Raw genomic sequence first — 21,554 nt, 5'->3', positions numbered from 1 at the left:
TCTCCAAAAGCACCCTGGTAGGGGAAGGATCACAGCTCAGTGGCAGAACACTTGCTTTGAATGCAGAAGTTTCCAGGTTCCCTAGCATCTCCCGGTAGAGACAGCCCTTTCTGAAACCATCAAGAACAAATGATGGTCACATTAGACACTAATGAGCTAAATGAGCCAATGATCTGGTTCTACGTAAGGCACATTCCTTCCTATGTTCTTATTAGAGATCGATTTGCATCAGAGAAGGGGCTGGAATGAAGGTATTTGTACTTTTCACAGAAGAAGAGACTTTACGGAAAGTTTAATCTACAGTAAAAGAAGGTAAAAGGAAAAGGTAAAGAGACCCCTGATAGTTAAGTCCAGTCGCGAACAACTGGGGTTGCGGCACTCATCTTGCTTTACTGGTTGAGGGAGCCGGCGTTTGTCCGCAGACAGCTTCCGGGTCATGTGTCCAGCATGACTAAGCCGCTTCTGGCAAAACCAGAGCAGCGCACAGAAACGCCGTTTACCTTCCCGCTTGGAGCGGTACCTATTTACTGGTATCTACTTGCACTTTGACGTGCTTTTGAACTGCTAGGTTGGCAGGAGCTGGGACCGAGCAACGGGAGCTCACCCCATTGCGGGGGGTTCGAACTGCCGACCTTTTGATTGGCAAGCCCTAGGTAAAGGTAAAGGGACCCCTGACCATTAGGTCCAGTCATGACCGACTCTGGGGTTGCGCGCTCATCTCGCATTATTGGCCGAGGGAGCCAGCGTACAGCTTCCAGGTCATGTGGCCAGCATGACAAAGCTGCTTCTGGCGAACCAGAGCAGCACATGGAAATGCTGTTTACCTTCCCGCTGTAGCGGTTCCTATTTATCTACTTGCATTTTGACGTGCTTTCGAACTGCTAGGTTGGCAGGAGCTGGGACCAAGCAACGGGAGCTCACCCCGTCACAGGGATTCGAACCGCTGACCTTCTGATCAGCAAGCCCTAGGCTCAGTGGTTTAACCCACAGCGCCACCTGGGTCCCCTAGTCCTAGGTAGACGCAGGTAAAAGAAAACCTTTCCAATTATGTAAGTTTACCTTCATCACAAACTCATGAACTCTGTCACCAGCCCATACAGGATGTGTGTGTGCATCTACCAGACCTGTTGTTGTTTTTTTAAAAAACAAATGCAAATCAAAAACAAAGACAGCAAACTGCACAATCTCAGACATATCCACTAGGAAACAAAATCAGGAAACATTAGCAGTTAATAGTTTTATCTGTGTGCCCTTGGAGGAACATTATCAAAAAGCATGATCCTTCAGCAATAGAATACGTCCTGGGAGACCAGGGTTCAAATTCCCAGTCAGACATAAAGCTCACTGGGCCGTTCACCATCCCTCTGGCTATCATACATCACAGAGTTGTTGTGATGATGAAAAGAAGAAGGGGAGAACCATGTATGCCATTTTCTGCTTTGCTGGCTGCTTCATCGTATTGGGCTGGCCACCGAGAGACCCAGACCTAGGCAAGATGAAACCTGAAATCAGATTCAGCAGGACTCTTCACAAACTCTTTCTCTCGGGATTTCCTGGAATTTTGACTGGAATGCTTCCAGATGGGAGCTTGGTCTTTTATTTTATGTCATTGACCCTGTGCCTTCAAAAGCTGCCTGAAATACAAACATTGAGCAACAGACATTTTCTCCACCCCTCACTTCCACCAGGGGAAGGGGGGGGGGGAAGCGCATCAGATGCTTAATTTCTGCGTGCTGTACTGCTGTTAACACGCACCAAAGCAGGACCAGGATCTGCTAAACTGCACCTTTCCTGCAAGAAACTCAGCAAAGCGTATGAAGCCCCTTCCCCTTTATCTTCACATCAACCCTGTGAGGTAGGTTAGGCTGGGAGAGACTGTGAGGCAGCAACTGAAAGATTTGTGGCTGTAATTGCAAAAAAGCGCCCCAAAACTTAATTGTTTGAGGGGAGGTGTTCCCCTAAAAATCTCAATAACTTTTACCCCCCCCCCCAGCTCACTTTTCACTTGGGGGATTATGGCAACCCTATGTAATAGGCACTAACTTGCACTGACTTTTTGATAAGATATGGTGACTGACAACCTTATTTCTAAACTGAGCTTTGTTTAAACTTCAGTGGCTAGTTGTACTGATTCAGCATACCCATTACTAGCAAATTATGTGGGGCTGTCCCATTGCCCATGCTAGATCAAACAGCACTTTGGACGGCAGTAGGGTCATAGATGTAAGTGTCTCAAAATCCAGGCTAATGGCTATGTACACACACCATATGTTTAAAGCACACACCTCCCACAAAGAATCATGGGAAGAATAGTTTACCACACACAGAGCTATAGTACACAGTCAATACTTATTTTCTTCAGAAGCTCCCCAGCTCCTTGTCCTCACTTGTGTGCTAAGGTAGCCCAAAGGGGGAGCCATCACATTTTATTCCAAAGAAAAAACATTCAGAGGATGTTTGACTATCTGAAGCTGACAATCTCTGCCTATGTAAATATTGCATCTTTCTGCTTGGTGTGCTGAACTCTGAAATATTAGACACCAACCTGGTAAGATGCATTTTCCTGAACAATCAATGACTTTTTCAAAAGATGCTCCTGAAAATTGCTTGCGAATGGCTCTTGAGTCGCCCGCAGCCTGTATACAACCGTCTCTGAAAATAAACCGACCAAAACGCTTACCATTACTTTCAAAGCAGGTGAGACAGAGTAACTTTTTATACCCCGATCTAAAACTTCTTTTCTGAAGCAAATGTGCTTAAAACTTAAAGCAATGTCTTCTTCAGTAAGTTATTTACTTACTTATTTACTTACATCTTTGTTGGATTCTTCAGTGTAGACAGGAAATTAAAATTCATTAACTGTCACATTGTTACTGGTCCAAAGTAACTACCTACTTAGTTCATCGGCTATAAGAAAGTTAATCTTTTTTTTTATTTCAAGAGCATACGTTTTGGTCAGCTGGTGACTGTCAGAAGAGAGACAGAAAATAATTTTGTTTTGTTTTTTTCTGTAAAAACTTCATTTATTTTCCTGTTGTTAGAGAAAGTCAGTACAAAAACAAACTACTGTAACAAAAACCTTCCCATTGGAGAGAGATTCTGCTGGACAGACTCCCCCTCCCCCAGCAAGCAACACACACCCCTCCCGGGAGATATTAACTTACTTGCCAATCACCACGCTGCCGTTTTCCAACACGGCCAGATGTTGCATGCCAGCTTCCAGGAGGTATTTCTCACCTTTGGTGCAGACAAGCACCAGCTGTTGGGCGCCTTCAAGCAGGAGCTTGTACTCACCAGCCATGTTGCTCTTTCCAGACAGGTACGAAAGAGCTTGGAAAGTCTGGGACTGGCCCAGACAGCCTCAACAGGGCAGGGAGAATGAATGCTCACGAGTTTTCCAGGGCAAGGTCTTTCTCTTTCCTGCTGGAAAGTTGGCAGTTTTCACCCGCAACAAGCAAACACACACACACACACACACGGGGTGGGGTGGGGGCTTGGACTGTACAGAATTCAAAATGAGGTGGTGCAGTCCTGAGGGGGGTTATACAGAATGGACCCTAACTATTTCAATTTGCAGGTAGGGGAATCTCATTTTTAATAATGCTCCCCAATAGTCCAAATGATGCTTTGGACTACAACTCCCATCAACTGCAGCCAGAATGGCAAATGACCAAGGATGATGACGCAACTATCAAAAAGATCCCAGCGGCGGCCGAGCATCAGTTGGGGGAGGTTGCAATAAGGCTCAGCTAGTGGGTCACATGTCAAGGTGTGAAGCGCGATTGACAAATTTGCATTGGGCAGTAAAACTAGGCTTGCCATTTTTCAGGAAAAGCTTAAAAACACTAATTTTGGGCTAGGGCTTTTTTGGGGGGGCAATGTGAGAGTAGATGGCAATTACTTTACCGCACAATAACATTCTGCACATGCTCAGAGGCACTTTTCATTATGTCCTGTTTTAGATGTAGCATCTAAAACAGACCCTGGGGACTGAGCTTTGGCTCCCGTTAAGCCTTCATAAGATTTAAAAAAACACAATTTTGGTGGTTTCCTTAAAAAAATAAAAAAGCCTTCATAAGATTTCTTTTAAAAAACAATTTTGGTGGTTTCCTTAAAAAATAAATCTCAACCCTTTTGAGGGTGTCAGGAAATATGGCAACCCTAAGTAAAACGGCAGTGCTATGCATGTTCGGGTGGAACATAGCTGCCAAGTTATCCCTTTTTTAAAGGGATTTTCCCTTATGCTGAATAGGCTTCCTCGCGAGAAAAGGGAAAACTTGGCAGCTATGGGGTGGAAGGAAGGAAGGAAGTTAGGAAGGAAGGAAGGAAGGAAGGAGGCAAATGTGGAATTCCTCACTCAAACATGTGCACAAGGTCGGTGCATTGGAGGAGGAAGCCACCTCTGCTTTCCTCCGAGCGGTGTTTGGGATACGGCAAGCTCCTTGCAAGCAGGCAAGGCGCGCGCGGACCCGTGCGGCGGTGGGAGGAGCTGCGCCGGCGCCGAGCGGCGTTTGCTTCCCGCCTCGCGCTCCTGGGGAGCCTCTTCTTCCCAACCGCCTTCACAGTCGGGGAGGCGCCGTTGTGCGGTGGCGCCTCTCGCATGTCTTTAGCTACCTCCTCCGACTGCCCGAGCGCTCTCCGGTAAGGAGGAAGTCAAACTTCTCGAAGAAAGGGCAGGGGTTGCATTTGGGAAGGAAGGTTTGGGAGGCAGCCGCTGTGCGGTGCATTGGTTCCTCTCTTCGCCCAGTTTTTGCAAACAGCAACAACCACCCCACACAGAAATAATAAAAAAATAAACAACAGGTACTACCAGCTTACCTGGAAGAAGTCATTTTCTCCTCCGGAAACCTGTAGACCTCATCTCAGAAGTGGAAACTAGCTCATAGCTGCCAAGTTTTCCCTTTTCTCGCGAGGAAGCCTATTCAGCATAAGGGAATTTCCCTTTAAAAAAAGGGAGAACTTGGCAGCTATGAACTAGCTGTGCATCACATCTAGCGCTCTGCACATGCATCAAGGCAGCTTCGCCTGTATTACATTCTGCGGATTGATTGCGGAATTTTATTCAGTGTACCCAAAATATTATAACTCTTTGAACCTGTTGCCCATAACCTTCTTCCAATCTAGCTATGAATAATAGGTTGAGAGAGATTTCAAAGAAGAGATGAAGGGTTGTACTGGTACGTGTATGATTTCCTCAGAGCAACCCCACTGAAATAAGTGGACTTAAGGCCATTGGTTTTAATGGGTCTGTTCTGACTAAAATGGGATATCATCCAAGGAAAACAGTGTACAGTAGGAGACATAGGTGTGAGCCCAAAGCTTGCTTTTTTATTTTCTCTCATAACGGAAGAAAAAGGTTATATCAGCAGAGTCTCATACTTGCACCCGATGAGTCTATTGTCATCTAGACGCATGTCTATGGCCTCCCATCCTGCCTCATTCAAAACAAAGCTAAGGAAATGTGACATTGGAAGTGGAGGGGGGGACATTGTCCAGCTTCCCCATTTATTTGTGGTGTAGTCGCTTCTCCCCCACCCCCATGGTAGTTTAGCATTACCTTGAAGGCAATAAATATTCGTTATAATACACAGGGAGATAAATGTAAAAATGTTTTATTGATCTAACTTCTCTGTCTAGCAAGCCTCACATTCATGCAATATATCTAAATTTATATGCTGTGTCTCTTGGTTTCATTCAATTACGTACTGCTGAATTTTGTCAGATTAAACAGTCATTTGCCTTTGTTCATGCTGTTGTTTATCCCTGTATTGAATTTTCAAACAGCTAAAAAGCAAATGTGATTTTAAACTTTCTTGCAATTATGTTTCTTTCTAGATCTCGGGAGGGTGTTAAAGTATGGAGATGGCTTCAACACAGTGTTTGGGATCAACAGTTAATATTGGTAATTGAAAATATCAAATAGCTTCAGAAACTGTAGGGGGCTCCAGAAAATCAACATCTGGAACAGGGGGGAAACAGTGGATTCTGTAATGGGCTCTGCGTGGTATCTGGGCATGCATTGGACCCAACTCTAATGAGGTATCCAGATGTAGTGGTGATGATCTTTATAATGCAAGCGATGGCAGACCAAGAAGTTCAGGATGGCCCTACCCATGCTTGGTGCATCTAGGACAGGCATCCCCAAACTGTGGCCCTCCAGATGTTTTGGCCTACAACTCCCATGATCCCTAGCTAACAGGACCAGTGGTCAGGGATGATGGGAATTGTAGTCCAAAACATCTGGAGGGCCGAAGTTTGGGGATGCCTGATCTAGGAGTTCCCATAAATAGGATGACCTTGGATACTTCTGCATTATACAAGAGTGAAGTGGCAACCTTCCGGCTGCAGGATTGCACTTTCCAGAATGTAGTGATGTTAGGAACCTCCAGGTTGGCAGTGACAGCCCCACAGGAGCACATGCACCTTCTAGGGGTAATGCTGCCAATCCAGAACTCCCTCCCCCCCCCATCTGACTATCACCACATCCCTATTCCTGGTCCAACTAGTGCAGCACCATCACTAGAAGAGCATCACTACCACTTTGTCCCTCGACATGCATCACTGCTACTGCGGGCAGTGGTTTGTGTTTCTTTTCTGCGGCTGCGTATAAGACGACCTGGCGTATAAGACGATCCCCAACTTTTGAGAAGATTTTCCTGGGTTTAAAAAGTAGTCTTATACACAGGAAAATTCAGTAAATTAAGCTCACAGAAGTTACTACCCCGCACACCTTTTTTTACTAACCTGCCAAAAGCCTAGTACACTGTGCTAGCTTCTATGCTGGCCACAGCAGAAAAAGCGTGGAAAGGCAGGCTAAGAAAAATATTTGCCTTCTTCCAAGGCAAGGAGGAAGACTGGGGTCTGTTCCTTCTCTGCCAGCCTGATGTGCTTCTTTGCTGGTTGTGGAGGAAGAGACTTTCCTTTCTCTGCCGGGAACATGGAAAACAAGCAGGTTGGCAGAAGAGAAGAGTCATCTGCTCATTGACTTTACTACTTGGAATTCCAGGCACTCACTGGCATGGAATTCCTAGATGCCTTTGACGGCTAGTATGGTACTTAAATATAAAGCAGCCATAAACTTCAGCACAAAGTGCTCCCAGAACAGATAATACATATCATTTTATGCTTTTTTCTTTCTTTTAAAGGGATGTGGGAAACTCACTGAAGTGATGAATGAAAATCAAAAACCATTCTCATTCCTGCTGGACAACTCTTTACCTTGAGTTGAGATGATCATGGGGGGGCAGGGAGTTGAATGCTAATATTCCTAAGTGGTATTAGAAAACAAACAGTATTTTCTTTCATATTTCATGTGGCAAGATGGCAAACCAAAGAGCCCTTTCAAAGCCATGGATGCGGAAATATATCTTTTTAGAGATATTGAGTGCACAGAAAAAGAAAAGGTATGTATTTCCAATTGTCAAATATATAATTGACTATAGTTGCCATTCTAATTGTTTTCATTAGTTGTTTATTTTTATTTTTCAAATTTCCATTAAATGAAAAATCAAGCATAAGTGAAAACATCACAGGAAACAGAAATATCAGAGCAGAGACACAAAAGTGGGCCAAAGGTATCAGTATACCTTCCAGACTTTTAGTATAATAGAAATTATAACAAGTCTAAAACATTTTTTAAAATTAACATGGATATCCCTTATTTTCCAAGGGTTTGTGAAGCTCTGCACAGATTCTTATTTTATTGTATCATCCACAGCCATTTATAGGCCGGGAGAGCAGTTTGATTTTATTGTTGTCATAGATAATGCAGAACACAACCAAACAGAAATTTACTTTTTTTGACCTCTAGAGGCTCTTAGTCTATAAGTCACTTTTTCTGGTAGGATCCCCATACTTTCATGTATTATTTATTATTTAAAACGTTTATTATTTATTATTTAAAACGTTAAGTTGGAAAAGTGGGGCAGAATGGTAGTTTTGTGTAGAGATATAGTACATACTTCTCCCAATACAGTGGTACCTTGGTTTAAGAACAGCTTAGTTTATGAACAACTTGAATTAAGAACGCTGCAAACCCGGAAGTAGGTGTTTTGGTTTGTGAACTTTGCCTTTGGAAGCAGAACATGTTCCGCTTCCTGTTGAGTGTAAATTGAGTCCCTCGCTGCTATGGGAAAGCACGCCTTGGTTTAAGAATGCTTTGGTTTAAGAACGGACTTCCGGAACGGATTAAGTTCGTAAACCAAGGTACCACTGTAATTCATATAATGGCAACAGTTGTAAAACAGTGTTATGAGACAAGCTCCTCTAAGCATGTAAATCTGTTAATTGGATGTGTATGGGTGGCTAATTTTTTATTTTGTTTTTTTGCATGAGGCTCACTCTTTTGGGTGAAATGCACCCACTCATGTGTACATGCATTCACTCAGAGTCCACACACACACATACACACACCCCTTAGCATCCTCAAAAATTGTTCAGAAGCTGCAACTTTGAGGGCTTGGAAGAAGAAAACATATTAAATCAAATTTTGACCTGTTGCATTGGCTGCCATTTAGCTTCTAGCATCATTCAAAGTTCACATTTGTTTGGATTTGCATAACTTAAGAGCCTTTTCAGTCAGCGAAATGATTTGTGGAGAAAAGTTCACACCCACCCACCCAGCACAGTGACTTTGATCCATTTTTTCCTCCCCCATGCCTGCTTTTATACATCACTCAGTAGATCCAATCATGGGTCTTGGGTGTCTCATCTAGTTCAGTTAAGTGTGAAGTTTAAATGAGAGAAGAGATTACATTTCTCAAAAGCTAGATAACATGGATTTCAATTACAGGTTAGAGCAGTTCAACACGATCTGAAGGTGCATGAAAAGAGCACATTTTCATCAAGAGCTAGGTGTCGAAAGGCTCTCAAAAAGCTGGAAGAAGCCATTGAAAGAGAAACAAAACAAGAAATAGAGAGAGAGACTTCTGCTCTGGACTGGACTCTTGCTTTTGCAAAGTGTGAGTAAAATGAGTTACAAAAATATAAATCTGAGTTTACCTGATCTTGTATTTACCAAGAATTTTCAACTATTCATATGTAGGATCTTGTGATTAACTGGTTTATAGATTAATTTATATACTACAGGACCTGTAGTACAGATCATAATTTAAGATATATATTTAAATTCAAAAGAAGGTCCACAACATGTGATAATATAGTACTGTATGTGTATTGTCCTTTTTTCTTTTATTCCATTATTAAATGATGTTTCAGTGACACATGTAAGTCCTCATGCCAAATCATGTTTGTGGCAACTGTGGTTTAGAACCCAAACCATCTGACAAATCACGTTTTGTCTGCTTTCATTTTCAGCACTTTTGTTTCTGGATTCCTGCACCTTAGAGCCAGAGCAGCAGCTATAGTTTGTCAATTCAAATATCATGGCAAACCTCTTTCTGATTCTAGTTTGCTGACTCATCAGAAACCATGGGTCATTGATTCAGGTATCACACCAAATCATAGCTTCGTTAAGCATGGTTTGGCATTGGGTCGAAATTGAGGTAGTATGCAGATCTAGCAAATCCAAGATATCCACATGTCTGGAGGGATGGTTATACTTCAAATATTGTTTATAATTGAGTACGCATTAAGTTTATTTAAACCTACAAATTGCAGAGGTTTGAAGATGGAATCTAACAATTCTAACTGTCTTAAAGGTATTCAGAGTGATAAGCAGTCTATAACAGATTACATCAGTGAACAGAAAGAGTTGTTTCTACTGGAGGTAACCATTTTGTTTCTTGTAGTTGGTGCACAATATTTACCATTTAGTGTCCTGACTAATTATATTGGTTAGTAAATAAGCCTGAGTATTCCAGTCTGACCCCATGCACAATTAACAGCATAATAAAGGGAAGACAGAAAAAAGTTTATGACTAAAAACCCAAGGATTCCATAAACCCCAATTTACCTTTAAGTTAATGAGAATATGGTTTCTCTGTAGCATGCACTCGCTGTCTGATAGGACTATTAAGTTTATTGCTGTTAGGATGAGAATGCTTGGTTGAAAAGCCTTCAGGATAGTAACCTGGAAGAGTTGCAACCAGGCCTTGCATAGCCCTTTTTGCTATTGGAATGGCATTTAGCTTTGCAAGGCGCTTGAATACGAAGATCCTTTTGTGCTTAACTTTTTGCAATGTTTCCCCTTCCCAGTATGCGGTTAAAACTAAACAACGCACCATATCCAAGCTGGAGGAAATGGTATCAGAGGAAGAGAGGAGGGCCAAACTCGCCGAAACAAAATTAGAAGAAGATGCAGTTGCATTTGATGAGTTTCTCAAAGAAAACGACAGACGTTCTGTTGAGGCTCTTAAAATGTTAGACACTTTGTTGCAATTTCTATTGTTAATAACAAGCTAGATCATGGGTAGGCAAACTAAGGCCCGGGTGCCGGATCCAGCCCAATCGCCTTCTAAATCCAGTCCGCGGATGGTCCAGGAATCAGAATGTGTCCTTTTATTTAAAATGCATCTCTGGGTTATTTGTGGGGCCTGCCTGGTGTTTTTACATGAGTAGAATGTGTGCTTTTATTTAAAATGCATCTGGGTTATTTGTGGGGCATAGGAATTTGTTCATCCCCCCCCCCTCAAAATATAGTCTGGCCCCCCACAAGGTCTGAGGGACAGTGGACCGCCCCCCTGCTGAAAAGGTTTGCTGACCCCTGAGCTAGATGGTTTGATTGCAGGGCCTGCACACGGAGAATTCTCACAGGGCTTGGTAGTCCTGTTTGTGCCCTCCTACCTTCCCACGCAAATGTGCTGACTCAGGCTCCCTCAGTAGCCATTGCAAAGAATAGGAAGGCCATGTGGGCCCGCTGTAGCAGACATTCTTCAAGCATGATGTGACCCAGCAATTGTTTTCTTTTCTTGCTAGTATGCTCACAAGTAAGAAACCTGGGGACTTTACATCCAAAAATAAGCTTTCGACCACCCCCACATCATTCTACCCTGCCACTAGAAGATTGCCCCCATCAGATCCCAGCACCATGTCTTCTGAGCAGAGATTACTTTTTGCTGATGTAGTAACCATCTGTGTGCAGGAGGAGGGCAAGATGAATGGGTGTCAGCAGGGAGGGTGTTACAAGTTTTGGTGGGAGAGAGCAAGGCCTCTACCTCAAGCATGGGCAGAATCTGGCTTTGATGAGATGGGTTGGCGGGTTGGTGTTTGCTTCATTCTCTAATGTTATTTCCTCTAGATATGTATCTGTTGACTTTTAAGAGGTGGGGGATTTCTGGTTGATTCTTATGGCTGCAAGTTTCCATACCTACATTGAGAGGTTTTTTAATGTGCTGTGCAAGGAGTGACTGTCATTGGCAGAATAATTTGTCAGTCTGGAAATGTTCATTGGTTTTGTAATGCATTGATTACTAAGGTAACAGTTTGAAACTGGTTTTCAGAGTAATTGCAGATTTGTGCTACTTGTGGACAAAAGCAAACCAGACTGTTCACCTATTTTCTGGGGGTTTCTATTTTAAAATCTGCCTATATGCACCCAGAATTACAACATCTATATTATTTTTAGTGCAACTCAGGAAGCAAAAGCTAAAATGGAGGTGACAATGGAAGTGAAGTCAGCAATGAATGAGCTGTTCTCTCTTAAAAGGTGAGTTCTTTATTTCATATATTTAGCAAAGCATAACCTAGGTTGCTGCCAGGTTTTTTGGGGAGGTGGTTATGCAGCAATGAGTGTTCATCCTGATTTGCTTGCAGGGTGTTTATACATCTGTGCGTATGTCATTCACTTACTCAACACTTCTTAGTGCAGTTCCTAATTTGTTTTCAAACTACAAGAAGTCAGATAAGGGATAACTTCTATAGCAGTTTTCATACTACAGCTTGCATAAGTGGGATACTAGTTATGCATTTAGTTCTTTTTTTTAATTGCTCAAGGCTTGCACATAATATGCCAAAGCCCTTCTCTGAATGGAAAATACCTCTTGTAGGCAGGATAGCTATGGATCCAATACTTTCAAAATAATAGAATTCAAACACTAACACACAATATTATTGCACGCTGCACCCACTCCGCACACAAACAGGAGGTATATATATATATATATATATATATATATATATATATATATATACACACACACACACACACACACACACACACACACACACATTAGAGTTAGCATTACAGCTCAAAATGTTAAGATGAAATAAACCTTAATGTGACTCCCATAACTGATAAAAACTCTTGTTCATTTGCTTTTGCATTGTTTATTACCATGTCAGTTTATTTTCTTTATAACATTTGGCTGTTGTACTTCACTAAAATATGACTGCTTGCTTATAAACTATCATCCTTTAATGTCTGCAGTGAAATTGTAAACAGTGAAGATGAACTGAGACTGTCTTTATCGTACGAAGCTTTTTTGTTGAGTGTATCTCCTAAAGAGTGGCAAGACCAACAGATTATAAAAAAGAAGCTATTGAAAAAGGATAAAAGAGACATTTCAAAGTCTTTGATGTCTTTTCCTTCTCGTGAGAAAAGCAAGATGGTGTCTACTTCTTTAATATTACGCCAAAAAATAAGTATGTCATTTTAGTATTGTCCACTAGAAACTTATATTGCACTGCACCCCTGCATGTTAGAAGTAACTCAGTTTCCCCTTTTTTTCAATTCTCCCAGAGTGGAAACTGAGAAACAATGTCTAAGGATCAATGTTGTTCCCATATCTGCCCCATTGATGCATAAAATGCACACCAGTGAAGCAGTATTCCAGTTTGCTGGATGATGCAAACTAGACATTCCCAACTGATGGGATGACAATCCTTGTCAGCCTTCTGCCTTCTCTTCCACCTCAGGGTCTGACCGGTTCTGCCTAGAGTCAGTGATGGTTGGGTGTGACTGGTTTTTTTAGGAGCCTTGGTTTTTCTCATCTTTTACCTTGTGTTAGAAAGATTTTTTTTTAAAAAAAAACAACAACACAAAACTTTCAAGCCTTTGTTTTGTGTCTATTGTACTGTTTCCCTCCAACTTTTACCTCACAGTGGTATCTCCGCTGTCTGTGAACCTTCCTTCTTCATTCCTTTTCCTAGTGGGGATGGGAGTGGGTGAGTTGTTCCAAATAGTCAAGGGAAATTTTCCTTCCTTTCCCTCCTTGCCCACCCCTCACCATCAGTTTGGCTCTGGCATTCTAAGGATGAGGCCTTATTATACCAAGTTAGACCATTTGTTCTATCTAGTTCAGTAGTTTATTAAATGCGCTGGTAGTTGTAACTCTGTCAGAGCTTGCTAACAGCTGTCATCACCCTTAAGAAATTAAAGTTCCTGGGATTTTTTGAGGGAAGCCATGACGGTTAAACAGGTATCCATATGAGTGCTTTAAATGTATGGTGTGGGCGTGACCCACTCTGGTTTGGATTTAGCAAGCTGGTGTGCATAGATAGTCCATCAGTTACTTACTACCAAATATTTCTGTGCTGTTTGAACCATCTTTAGACAAATGGTCACATGTCAAAGGGCAACAATATCCCAAGAAAACGCTACCTTCACAATCAACGTCAGTAGTTTTTTCTGAAACTGATGCGAAGAAAGACCATCAGAAAAGCCAAGGTAAGGAGAGGTGCCAATGGGTAGAAGGGCTTTCTTGTAGGAATATCATCTTTGCCTGCACCAGATATTCCAGGCAGGACTGTATTATGAATGGAGCAAGGGCTGCGAGAGCCACAGTGGTGTGTAGTGGCTAGAGCACGGGTCGGCAACGTGCTGCCCACGAAGACCGTTTTACTGGCCTACGAGCCGCCCGCTCGGTGAGTCCCCCCCCCACAGCGTGGCACAGGGACTAGCCGAGCAGTGCTGGGAATTAAGTCTGCGCATGGGCAGATATCGGAAATCACGTCTGCACAGGTGCGATTTTCGGTGTCTGGGCATGGGCAGAAGCGATTTCCAGCATCACGCTGCACCAGTCCAGCCAATCTCCGTGGGAGTGATCCGGCCCATGGCCGGTAAACCTTTCCAACCCCAGGGCTAGAGCATTGAACCAGGTCCAAATCTCCACTCAGCCATGAAACACCCACTCCCCATCTGGGCTTCTGGACAGTGTCATCCTCCCAGATCCCCAGGGGTACCCTGAGGTATTGCACTTGATCAAAGGCAGTGATTCATCATCTCCTGGGAACAGACTAAGGATTCAACCAAATGCCTTATCCACCATTGCCAGGGCAGTTAGAAATGGGGGGGGGGGGCAATGGAGCTTTCCCCTCTGCTAACTTCTGTATGCGAAGTTTTGATTCCCCATTCCCACTTCTGAAGTTGGCATAATGTTATGCCAGTGTTGGGGATGAGATCAGTCTCTCCCCCCCCCCTACATTTTGGCCACTCTGCCAGTATGGAGTAGTACTGGTATATCTCTGACGTTCTGCTGGCATACAGTATCATGATTGGGAAAGACCTATTTGGGCTTGTGATGGAATACCAGAGCTTCTCTAAATCATCCCACCCCCTGCCATCAAAGTATATTGAGTATTGGATTGTGTCCCAGCTGTATATGATCTAAGAGCCTTAAATTGTGTGCTGTGAATCATACGCCTCCCATTGCCCATCTTTACAGCAAGAGTTTGGGGGAATACATTGCTCTTTCCACCAGGGAAGCTTCTGCTCTGTAATTCAAGTGTTGACTGGAACTTGCATAGAGAGTAGCCGAAGGAAGGCGATAAGGAATTTCAGTCACTCACATTATGGCAAATGGGATCAGGGACTCCCTCTTATCTAAGCAAAACTTGGGAAGTGATATAGAAGAAATGATAGGACGAAAGAAGTTAAGGCAGACAAAATACCCCCACGCCCTCACCTTTTTTTTTCATGGTAAATGCTAGTGGTAAGGATGCCTTTCTAGTTCTGAATACGGGCAACAGTTCATTTGGGCAAAGTTTATCAGGCACTAGCTGCACAATGAATACCGTACTTGTATGCACGATCCTGATGTCTTTAAGGCAGTGCCTCTCTTGTGCAGCTCCACACCCTGTCTTTAATATAAGGCAAGGGTGTCTAAGCTGTGGCCCTACAGATGTTGCTGGACTCCAGTTCAGATCAGCCCCACCCAGCGTGGTCAATAGGAACAATTAGGAATTGTAACCCAGCGAAATCAGGATGGCCACAGGATAGGCACTCCAATATTAATGAAAATAACGCAAGATATGTAATATAGTTCTTATAACCCTGTTGCTGAATAAAGGTAATAATACAGACTGTCAATTTTTGAAGGAGGCGACTACAGGTTTTTTAAGAGGGCATCAAGAGTATCGCTGGGCAAAAGATTCTCAATGGAAGGGAGGAAAAAATCGGTAGCAAGGTACGCTACGAAATTTAACTGCTTTTAAAAGTTCCCTCCGTTTTGGGTTGTAGATGCAACATAAAGAGCTTCTCTTCAATAAAGAGAAGCGCTAATCCCTTTGAGGCACATGGAAGCAGTTGTACAATTCCGCTCTCGGGCGCCAGTTCTCCCATCTATCATCCCCCTGGCTACTGGCATATGAACTAGAGCAGGGGTAGGCAACCTAAGGCCCGGGGGCCAGATGTGGCCCAATCGCCTTCTCAATCCAGCCCGCGGATGTCCGGGAATCAGCATGTTTTTACAGGAGTAGAATGTGTCCTTTTATTTAAAATGCATTTTTGGGTTATTTGTGTGGCCTGCCTGGTGTTTTTACATGAGTAGAATGTGTGCTTTTATTTAAAATGCATCTCTGGGTTATTTGTGGGGCATAGGAATTCGTTCATTTTTTCTCCCAAAATATAGTCCGGCCCACCACATGGTCTGAGGGACAGTGGACTGGCCCACGGCTGAAAAAGTTTGCTGACCCCTGAACTAGAGTGTCAGCGGGGACTGCTGGGGGTTGGAATCATAACATTATTGGGAGCACTGCACGTTGGTTAGCCTGGGCTTACAAAGAACAAGGCCTCGATTTTATTGAACACAACGTTCCTTCCACCACTGAGCACTGACTTGGCAAACTTCAATGTATGAACACAAATCTGAATTAATTTTTCCTTTTATAACAGCTGTTCAAGTGAAAAAAGTATCGCCTCTTCAGACGCCTCTTCAGATTTTTCGCTTGAAGATCTAGACAGTGACGAGGTGATGAATTAATCTTTGTTAAATACAACAGCATCCTATAAAAATGGAACCTTTTGTTGCTTTTCATTCAATTGTACAACATCTTCACAACCTCTGGACCAAAACTGCTAGGAGGTAGCCACTGGCTGCAAGCATGGCTGTAAGATTCCTACATGTATAGATTCCATCCATATGTTGAAATGTAAAGTCTTCATACCTAAGGGAACTTTCTGTGTAGATTTCAGTGTTCTTGGCCCTCTAGATCAAGAAGTAGCATATTTGTATTCATACCTGCAAGTATGCTGTGGACCTGTATAAGGGAATCTGGCTTCAAGGCAGTATTGAGATTAACGTGCAGCAGAAAAAGAACTTGTGAATTGGTCTTCACTTCACTAATAATTTTTAACATTTTTTTTTAAAAAAAAAATTAGTAGCAAGGCAAATGCAATCCGTCATATCTAATGCAGCAGTGTTAAAAATCCCCCCTCCCATTTTTAACAATTTTTATTTTATCAAGAACTGTTTGCAACTGCATTGATATGACTCATTTTTCAGCAACTCGATAGTATTCCTTCTCCTGCATTAGGAACCAGAGATATATTTCAAAGATCCGGATGAGTTGCTTCAGCTGTACAGGCATCTTGAGGAACAAAATCTATCACTGTTTCAAAATATTCAAGATCTCAGTGGAACACTAGAAGACGCACGGCAGAGAGAACACGCCATTGTTCAGGAAATGTAAGTTATTTAAAAGTGAAATGTTTTGGAATACGCTGCTTCTGTTCCTCCTCAGGTACAAAGTGGGTCCCTTTCCCTTCTACCCAACACAACTACTACATATTTGTTTAGTGAAACCAATGTGTTTGCCACTATATAGAAAACTAACATGACAAGAGGACAGAACTTTGTAAAAATAGAAGTAGAGTTAATGTGTAGCAGAAATCTCATCAATTCAGGAAATGCTTTGCTGGGCTCTGAAAGAGAGTGAAGTGGCTTTGATGGAATGAGATGGGAATGTTCTGTTCCCCATCACAATTGAAGACCATGGATTAGATTAGGCTTGAGGTTGGTAGCAGCTGAAGCACCATAGCAAGGCATAGACAAAACAATTTATCATGCTGAAAGCCAGAGCAGAAAAGCAGCACAGACGGGAATAAAAGAAAACCACCAAGTTATTTAGCAGTAGCCTTTACACCAATTCCTTAAAACGGAGATAACCAATATGGTACTCTTCAGATACAGTTGCACAGACCTGGACTTTGGCCATGCTTGCTGGGACTGATGGAAGTTATAGCCCTAAACATCTGTAGGGCACTAGGGTTAACTATGCCTTAAACAGAACACCCATGGCTTCTTAATGGACCACTGTTTGAACAGCCAATCAGCAGTTCTAGGAGACTTCTGCCTGGACTAGTTCCAGTGAAGCATACAATATTGGCATTTAGAAATTAGCCAGGCACCAGGTGTTTTTGCAATTGGTGTGGGTCCAATTGCGACCATGTGGGGATCTGGCAACTGGGGAAAGCAAAGTGTCCCTTAGAGAAAGATTGGAAATAATTTCCCTTGAAGCTTCTTGAATTTGCTTTATTCTGGATTGTTTTATTTGATGTTTTAGTCTTGCAAACTGCTTTGAGATCTGTTCTTTAAAATATAAAGCAGCATAGAAATGAAATGAATAATATTAGATTTTATTGCAAAAAAGGCACCTAGACATTTCATTGTGGTGACTGTAACCTACTAGGTTTATGGTGCCATTTGGTGATTATACTGTAATAAGATTTTATAGCTGAGTTTCTGACACTAAATATTGGTGGAACATAGTGCAATTGATATTGAAAATATCGTTATTGGAAATGGGGTTCTTTTTTCAGTGCCTAGGAGGTGAATACTTCTGGGGACTGTAGGTGTTCAAGATGAGGGATAGAACGTTTCAGCTTTCAGTTTCTGGTTGAAAGCATCTGAACAATTTCAATGCCATCATCAGTCTTTTTACATCTTTAATTTAAGATGTTTATGTTTCCATGCTAAACGTTTTCTCCAATATCAACATCATTTGCACAAGTATGCCCCTGTTGTTTTACAGGTATCTTCAATTTTTTTTAAAAGGAAAAACAATGGTTTTTCTAGTCAAGGAGTGATTTTTAATGAGCGCACTCCCCTTGAACCTATTCTGTTTATACAAGTATGCCACTTATAAGCGTTAACCATCTTGTAGGAGCACCTGCACAAGCTCTGAGAGATCTTTGCCCATCGTCACTGAACTATGATTCTCAGAATTTCCTGGGGAGACAGAAATCCTATTAAAGCTGTTAAAGTCTGTAGAATAAAAATGCTGCTTGCTTTGCCTAAAACAGCCAGAATATGAGAGTTGGGTTATTGCACAGAAAAACTAATCTACAAAATAGTTATGAATAGTGGTTACAACTTTTCACAGCCTTTTTTATAGGGAAAAAGGGATAAATGAGATAGTAAATCAGAAAAAAGCCCTTATAGCTGCTCGCATCAAAGAAGAACAGAAAAGTGCTGAACTGGAATTAAAAATCAAAGTGTTTTCTTCCGGAGACTATAATCCAACATCCATGGTAATTTTGTATGTGTATACAATCTTTATAACATAGAATAGCTCTCAGTTCTAAAAACCTTGACCACAGCGCCAGTGGTATTCTGTGCTTCTCCTTAATTTCAAACAGTCTACTTTGAGTAAAACTCAGTTTAATACTATCCCTAGTGACTTGGGTAGAAGTATCAGTTTGTCTATGTGATACCACATTACCTATGTGTAGCAGTATGAACCAGGGCCAGTACAGCTAGGTGATACAGTACCAGGGAGCCCAACACTGGCAACCTACCTGGTGCCCAAAAAGTGGACACAGAAGTAGCGGTGTAGGCATATACAGTGGTGTCTGGCAAGACAAATTTAATTCGTTCCAGGAGTCAATTAGTCCTACGAAAAATTCGTCTTGCGAGTCGCGGTTTCCCATAGGAATGCATTGAAACTTAATCAATGCGTTCCTATGGGCTCCGGGGGACTGGCGGCGGCGCTTGCTCTCTTGGCTCGGGGAAGGCTGTTGCCACCTGCCTGCCTGCCTGCCTTCCCCGAGCCAAGAGAGCAAGCGCCGCCACCGATGCCAGCTGTGTGCGAGGCGGCGGGGAGAGAAGCGGAGAGTAAGGATCCTTATTCTCCACTTCGCTGCCACGCTGCGGACACCGGGAGCATCGGACGGGGCTTTGGAGAAGGCGCAGTGCCTTCTCCGAAGCCCCGTCCATGCCGGCTGTGTGCGAGGCAGCAGGGGAGAGAAGCGGAGAATAAGGATCCTTCGCAAGACGAAGCGGCGGCCATAGAAAACCTCGTCTTGCAAGTACCTCGCGCAACACAAAACTTTTGTCTTGCGAGTTTTTCGTTGCGTGAGGCATTCGGCTTGCGAGGTACCACTGTACTGGAAACAGGAATGTGCATAGGCTCCATGTGATTCAGGGGTTCTCCTAGTTCTGAGTTGCACCATTAATAAGATATCTCAAGGCATATCAGGGACTCCTGAGCTGCTGTGCCCTTGGTTGTCCAAAAATAAGCAGGTTTAGTTTCTAACTGCAGCAAGTTATTTCCCCAGGGTACTCCAATGACAATGATTTGGAGGAGGGATCTACAAGAATTATGTCCCTACAGTATTGTAAAAACACTTTTTCTCCTGGAGAGCCTCCAAAAGCTCAAAAACGCATTGAACTATTAGGTTTATTTGTGCCTTTATTAGATTTAATCCTACTTGACATTCAACTGTGCATTGACTTAACATTGCAGTCCATGTGCCTTAATCTGCCAATTCTCTTATGGTTTTGCCTTATGTGCTGAATAAGTGCCATCACATTTTCAGGACTGTTTCACTTTTTAGAATTGTAGAATGAATTGACTATATTATATTTAGAAAATGGTTATATCTTTTATATTGCTTGCGAATTCATCTTATTGTAAAGTTTCAGTGTAGACTTTTTTTTGTTTAGTATAACCTAAACATTTGCTGTGGTTTACATAACATTCCTTTCTTAAATCTTAAGGATAAAACGCTGAATACACTTAAGAAAAAAATAACAGAGGTGTATAGGGCTTGCTGTGGAACGATTGAAGTAGCCAGCATGACCTCCTTTCAAATGCTGAAAGCAATAGAAATCAGAGTTTCAGAACTGTGTGAGATGTTGGAAATACTTCCACCGGAATACCTTGAGACGGTTGAAGTTATGGAGAAACTCCGAGCAAAACAAAGACGGCAGAGGTAACGTTAATGCCAGTGTTTAAAGAAGTATGCCAGTTATGTATTCCCATCACTTAATCACATCTGAGTTTGCAATACTGTCTTCTGGACCAAACTTTTGAGACAATAGTCACCAGTTTTTAGCCTATAGGCATTAGTGTTTCACAAAGAAGTGAAAAAGATTTCTGTTTAGATGGACACCCCCACCCTAGTATTATAAGTATTTTATAAATGACTATTAGTTGTCCCACCTTCTTAGGGCCAGACTAGACATAACATCATTCACATAATTTAGCAATCACCTAGGATCTGGGTAAATAGCAGACATGGAGGTGCCAATCCAGCCGAGGCCCCTGGGGCCTGCTATTTCCAGCAATACAGTTACCGCCAGTGTTTTCCTCTTAATTCAAATAGCAGACACTAGTGCAACAATTCAGAATAAGGTTTGAGCAGCAGGGAAAGGATTGAAGTGGATCAGCCACTTTTAATCAATTCACCAATTGCTCACAGTGCAAAGTGTTGCAACTAGTTTATCCCTTAGAAATTCTGTGCAAAAAACTGTCTCTAGCTCCCTCATTTTTGTTACCACAGTAATGCTGAATTTTACAAGCGTGGACACAATTCAAGGCTACATCACTGGAGGGAGAAGATGTCCACACTTCCCTCTCACAATATACTAAAGTCTTCTAATTCCTAAAATCTCTCTCTCTGATTCTTAAAAGGGTTCGTGAAGATAAATTGAAAGAATTGAAGAGAATCCAGGAAGAACGGCTGAAGCATGCTCTGGAAAGAGCAATTGCAGTACCAAAGACAAGGGTTAGTAGGAGTGCTTAAAAATAATAATCGGCTGCAATCCTAAACTTAGGCTGCAAATCCTACTGAACTCAGTAGTTCCCAATATTGAGTAAAAATGGTTAGGGACATACTGCAACATGGTGATAGTGTGCATGTTAAAAAGAATCCAGAATCTGTAGTATAGAAAAATGTTTACAAAGAAAAACTGTCATGCTGATTTAACAAAGTAGGTTTATATTTTCTGTATTTTAGGTGGGAAGAAAACTGGTTTTCCGCTCCCAGCCTCCAGAAGCTAAACAAAAAGGAGTACAAGTTGAAGATTTAACTACAAAAAGTGAAGATGATTACTTTTTCAGTTGAATTCTTCTTGTTTCATGACATTTCTTTTTGGAATAGCACTAGATCTTGATTCTAGCTCTGTTCAGCAGAGTTATAGTAGGTAAACTGTGAC

At 42.3% G+C, this 21,554-nt stretch overlaps 2 protein-coding genes across 8 annotated transcripts in view; one reads left to right on the top strand and one right to left on the bottom strand.

The window, feature by feature from the left end:
- Nucleotides 1–3,420, bottom strand: part of AMDHD1 (amidohydrolase domain containing 1) — a 12,230-nt gene extending 8,810 nt beyond the window's left edge. The window contains exons 1-3 of one of the 2 annotated variants that reach the window (XM_035126874.2): nt 3,165–3,420; nt 2,546–2,652; nt 1,060–1,124 (exon numbers count right to left, since the gene is read on the bottom strand). In XM_035126874.2, the coding sequence (XP_034982765.2) occupies nt 1,060–1,124; nt 2,546–2,652; nt 3,165–3,301 (309 nt within the window). In that variant the 5' untranslated portion in view covers nt 3,302–3,420. Of the gene's footprint in view, nt 1–1,059; nt 1,125–2,545; nt 3,136–3,164 lie in introns of those variants that run through there. The other variant, XM_035126875.2, reaches the window with a different exon arrangement.
- The window catches only part of CCDC38 (coiled-coil domain containing 38), a 24,265-nt gene extending 2,711 nt beyond the window's left edge, over nt 1–21,554 (top strand). The window contains exons 1-16 of one of the 6 annotated variants that reach the window (XM_035126872.2): nt 1,717–1,855; nt 5,836–5,902; nt 7,321–7,403; nt 8,792–8,960; nt 9,660–9,727; nt 10,156–10,319; nt 11,525–11,605; nt 12,326–12,540; nt 13,451–13,564; nt 15,215–15,302; nt 16,010–16,085; nt 16,651–16,802; nt 18,511–18,646; nt 20,115–20,329; nt 21,031–21,124; nt 21,356–21,554. In XM_035126872.2, the coding sequence (XP_034982763.2) occupies nt 5,857–5,902; nt 7,321–7,403; nt 8,792–8,960; nt 9,660–9,727; nt 10,156–10,319; nt 11,525–11,605; nt 12,326–12,540; nt 13,451–13,564; nt 15,215–15,302; nt 16,010–16,085; nt 16,651–16,802; nt 18,511–18,646; nt 20,115–20,329; nt 21,031–21,124; nt 21,356–21,463 (1,809 nt within the window). In that variant the 5' untranslated portion in view covers nt 1,717–1,855; nt 5,836–5,856 and the 3' untranslated portion in view covers nt 21,464–21,554. Of the gene's footprint in view, nt 1–1,716; nt 1,856–2,565; nt 2,698–4,493; nt 4,642–5,835; nt 5,903–7,320; nt 7,404–8,791; nt 8,961–9,315; nt 9,728–10,155; nt 10,320–11,524; nt 11,606–12,325; nt 12,541–13,450; nt 13,565–15,214; nt 15,303–16,009; nt 16,086–16,650; nt 16,803–18,498; nt 18,647–20,114; nt 20,330–21,030; nt 21,125–21,355 lie in introns of those variants that run through there. The other 5 variants (XM_035126865.2, XM_035126867.2, XM_035126869.2 and 2 more) reach the window with 5 other exon arrangements.

The sequence above is a fragment of the Zootoca vivipara genome, chromosome 10 (assembly GCF_963506605.1).
Source record: "Zootoca vivipara chromosome 10, rZooViv1.1, whole genome shotgun sequence".
NCBI lineage: Eukaryota > Metazoa > Chordata > Lepidosauria > Squamata > Lacertidae > Zootoca > Zootoca vivipara.
Note: the sequence above shows the minus strand (reverse complement) of the source record. Positions and strands in the feature narration are given on the sequence as shown.